This window comes from Rutidosis leptorrhynchoides, chromosome 11 (assembly GCF_046630445.1).
Source record: "Rutidosis leptorrhynchoides isolate AG116_Rl617_1_P2 chromosome 11, CSIRO_AGI_Rlap_v1, whole genome shotgun sequence".
Lineage (NCBI taxonomy): Eukaryota > Viridiplantae > Streptophyta > Magnoliopsida > Asterales > Asteraceae > Rutidosis > Rutidosis leptorrhynchoides.
In genome coordinates this window covers 113273114-113277691 of record NC_092343.1, presented here as the reverse complement: position 1 = coordinate 113277691, position 4578 = coordinate 113273114, and the positions used below count along the sequence as shown (strand labels likewise).

Below are 4578 nucleotides of genomic sequence, written 5' to 3'. Positions count from 1 at the left end.
ATATATATATATATATATATATATATATATATATATATATATATATATATATATATATATATATATATATATATATAACAATAGTTTGGATCACTCGGGGGACTAAATCACCCACGCGATCATCTCCCGCAGTTGCATAAGCCATCCTCAACTGCTGCCCTGGAGGATACCCGGTCCAATCCGAGGGCATGTCCGGTAAAACCCCGCTGCCCCCTGCCCCCTCAACAATGTGCGAACGACGACCTTGGGTGGAATTCAAGATCAAGGATATCCTTGTGTGCAATGTTGCCACTCAGGGAATCGAACTCCCAACCTCTAACAAAGATATGGGACATTACCACTGGACTAGCAACACAATGATTCAACAAAATAACATTAACAGAAAAAAATTAATTAAAAGAAAAAATGATGATAGCAGAGGAAAACAATTAATAGTAGGGTCTTACATTTAAACTTTCATATGGTAGCTGAAGTTCCAATGCCTTCTCAAGTTGGTGGACAATATACTTCATATCTGGGCGTTGTACTCGATCATCCTTTACGCACAATATTGCTGCTGATGTGAAGGTTCGGGCAGATTCCATACCCATTTGATCAAATAGGCTAGGTGGGATTAAATTCTCAACATTATCTTTTTCATATTCGAATTTGGCCACTGAAACTAGAAACGACCCATCATCCTCATTTGGTATATACGCTTTCCTCCCACATAATATTTCCAATAAAACAACACCAAATGAGTAGATGTCGGACTTATGGGTCACACCACCCGTCTTCACAATTTCTGGGTCCATATACCCTTTTGTTCCAATAGGGGTTGTTAAATGAACATCATCCATTCGATGTACGGAATGGTTGATGGAATATTCAAATCCAGATAACTTGGGCTCAAATTTATCATCTAATAATATTGTGGAGCTGTTGATATTACGATGGATGACACAGTAGTTGCGTCCGTCCTCATTATGGTCTATGGATGTAATGTAAAGCACGTGCAACACCAACGCTTATCTTCAGCCTTTAAATCAATGTAAGGTTTGGGTTGCTTAGATGCATCACGAGACTTCCCTTGGCCTCACGCTTGTTTATGATGACTTTCTCTTCTTTTTCATTACAAAACCCGATAAGAGAAACTATGTTTCCATGCTTGAGACTAGAAAGCGCAGAAATTTCGATCCAGAACTCGATGCCTTGTTTATGCTTACGGTCCAATCTACTCGCATCAATCTTCACCCACTTCCCCGACCTAAAGATCCGTCCTTTATAAACCTTGCCCAATCCACCATGACCGATGACATTTTTATCATCGAAGTTGTTGGTGGCTTTTAGTATGTCTTCAAGAGGGATTTGTAAGTGACCGAACTTCATGATTGCTGATTCCATATTTTTATTTTTCAAGTAAAAGGAAGTACGAAAACTAAGGATTACAAGTTTCTTCTTTTATAAGGGAAACTAAAATTGGATTACAAATGAATGTGAAGTTTAGACAGGAAGCCACCACACTCATATATATCAATCAAATCTCGTAGTTACTTGACTTCCTATTTTTTCATTTAAAATAATCTTACTTATTAAATTTTGTAATTAAATAAAAAAAGTTGTAATTTCGATCAAATTTAACCCATGGGATGTTAGGCCATTCACGGTCATCTTTAAATCTTTTAAGAGAAATGATTTACAGGTCTAAGTATTGGCCATATGGTGTGAAAATTGACCCATTTTCCTATTGCTTTAGACCTATTTATCATTTTTCAAATTTTTATCATGGGTAGCTTGTATTTTCCTATCGAGTTATTTGGGTCAGCTTAACATCCCACTTACAAAATGGGTCAAATGGGTCACTAATAGTCTAATACAAAAAATCTCTTAACCAAAAAGAAACAGAGAAAAACTTGCTGACCTTGAATAACAATCTTTTTATATTGTCAAGTTGATGATTGATGATATGTAAACATAGAAATCATGAAATTGAAGCTACATGTGAGGCTATGAGTTATGAAATGTATTAGTAGATCTAATTGCATATGCGATGAGCTGGAGAGATTAGGACGTTATAACTGCAAGTTGACTATTACTACATTTTATAATGAACTACTAATAATGAAGTTATACTATGACTATGAGGACAATAAAATAATTATATTTTCTAGAAGATAAACTTATACACTCAATACTAATATCACACAAATATATACAAATATCAACCCTTGAACTTGAATGAAACACCATTAACCCAAAACCGAGAAAACTGAATTTTTTTTCCAGACAGACCTCGCGATCGCGAAGTCGGTTCTCGCGACTGCGAGCCAACCACTCGCAACCGGATTCCAAACCATTGCAACCGGAATCGATTTGTGGCCCCAAAATGACCAACATCGCAACCGCAAGGTCACTTCTCACCGCGAGACTTTTCCAAGGAAGCTTGGCCGTTTTGACACTTTTGATCCGTTTGACCATATCACCTATATAAAAACCTGTTTTCGACACACACAACCTGGTTTTAAGGCATCGACACAACATACAAACCATTTTACCATAGCAATTACTTTGAACATACAATTCACAAACTTCCAACACAACAAAGAGTTGTAAGTTAAACACCACGTTCAAATACATCAAAGTTTTGACCTTGACCCAATGACTCTAACGGCACCACTATATCAAGAGCATGATACGGGATATCTCTATCCCACCCCAAATGCCATCAAACCTCTATCCGCATATACATACATATATACATACGAATTGTACAAAGAATCAAAACAACAAGAATTAATCCATCCAATTCCGAGCAAGGCTCCAAGTTAGTAACTGACAACATACTTACATACATCACATAATTATCACATAACCAATCATGGTCCATTAAGATCATCCTAATATATGGGATTCAACTCCCTTCACCCACCACAACTATTTAGCTAGCCTTTCAACTCTTTACTTACATTTTGTCCAAATTAAAATTCCGGACAGCCTACACGTTTCATTAGAAAGGATACTCGTAAACCTTTTCAAAGTGCTTACACACCCTAATTGGAGTTACCCATCTAGAGTTATAACCATCTCAAAACAACACATCAAATTTGTCAAAAAAATTGTTTTTCACCAAAACATCACCTACTCCAATTAAAATGAACTCTAACAATTTTATTGAGCAAAACCAGCTTATACAAGGTGTAAGGGCTGTTTTTTACCAATATCATCATCGTCATCAACAACTTCAAGTTAGAGCATTTCGACAAACACTTTGCTTGCATGAACATATCCTACAAAATCAAACCACCAACAAAGACCTTGGGGTATGTTCATCACCAAACCCCAACCCTCTCCTCTAAATCACAATTAAACATATGTGAAGTTTCAAAGCAAACCATTTTGTTTTATCATGTTTGTTGATGAACAAAAGAAAGATGCCTTAAGAATTCAAAAGTAATCTGGATAATAGCAATGTAGCTCAGCTGGTAGTGGTCTGCCTCTCTTAGTGAGAGGTCAGGAGTTCGACTCCGCTGAGCTGCAACATTTCACTCAATGTAATCTCTGACCCACGTCGCCTTTCGCTTAGTGCGGGGGCAGCGGGTTTTTACCGGCCATGCCCTCGGATAGGTCCGGGTTTCCTCTAGGGTAATAGTTGGGGGCGGGTTATGCAACTACGGGAGATGAACGTGTTGGTGATTAAGTCCCCGGGTGATCCCAAACTAATTAAAAAAAAAAAAGAAATAATAGCAAGAGGATAGGGTTGTGGAGAATCGTTGTTGTTCACAACTTACCGTACACTGACCCAAGACGTAATGGGAAGGTATAAATATTCTAGGTTTGTTATTTGTATGCCTTATGTTATGGTCATTTAACGTATAGTCCATTGCAAGGTTGCAAAAATCGTATCCGGGGAGTACTCAGATGTTAAACAAGTTTGACTTCGATCAAGTTTGATTTCAACCAATCTTGACCGATATTCTGAATAATCCCAAGTTTTGACCGATCTTCTGAGTAATCCGAGTTTTGACCGACTATGACTAAGTTTGACCGAGTACTCCCGAGTTGAAAAACCGAGTACTTGCTGAGTAATTCCGAGTGCTGTAACACTGGGGCATTGTGAGGAGATATGAGGACATGAGTGTGGGCCCCCCTTTGTGTAGAAATGCGTAACATAAATATCCGTAAGTTTGTTGATAATAATACGAGTAATAAAACTTGTTTTTTTATCGATCTATAGATTTATGATATGATTTATTGGGCAGGCACCAAAGCTTCTACTACATAGACTTTTTCCTTAAATGCAATTAAGTCTTTGTGGGGGAAAAATTTGAGTTTTGCAATATCTAGACATTACAAGCGCTTTGAGGTGTTTGTAGAAGGAGATGCTAATAAAGCAGCTGCAAAATATGACAACAACATTGACTTCTATAAAAGAGAGGGTTTGACCGCTTATTCCGAGTCAAAACTTCCTATTACAAGTGGTATGACCCATCATCACTCCGCCCCGCCCATTTTGCCACCTCTGTTTTTTTTTTTTTTTTTAACTCGTTTGATTTGAAAACTGTAATATGTTAATAATGCAGATGTTCCCGAAGGTTGTGT

The 4578-nt window shown here is 37.5% G+C and overlaps 2 protein-coding genes across 2 annotated transcripts; both read right to left on the bottom strand.

Moving 5' to 3' along the window:
- Positions 1 to 315: 315 nt before the first annotated feature.
- LOC139874879 (probable serine/threonine-protein kinase PBL19) lies at positions 316 to 839 on the bottom strand. Its single transcript, XM_071862271.1, has 2 exons — positions 447 to 839; positions 316 to 345 (listed from the first exon to the last, which is right to left on the bottom strand). Exons 1-2 carry the CDS (start codon positions 837 to 839, stop codon positions 316 to 318), a joined length of 423 nt encoding a protein of 140 aa, XP_071718372.1.
- Positions 840 to 1020: 181 nt separating this feature from the next.
- LOC139874878 (L-type lectin-domain containing receptor kinase S.4-like) lies at positions 1021 to 1383 on the bottom strand. Its single transcript, XM_071862270.1, has one exon. The coding sequence runs from the start codon at positions 1381 to 1383 to the stop codon at positions 1021 to 1023; it is 363 nt and encodes a 120-aa protein (XP_071718371.1).
- Between the last annotated feature and the right edge of the window lie 3195 nt (positions 1384 to 4578).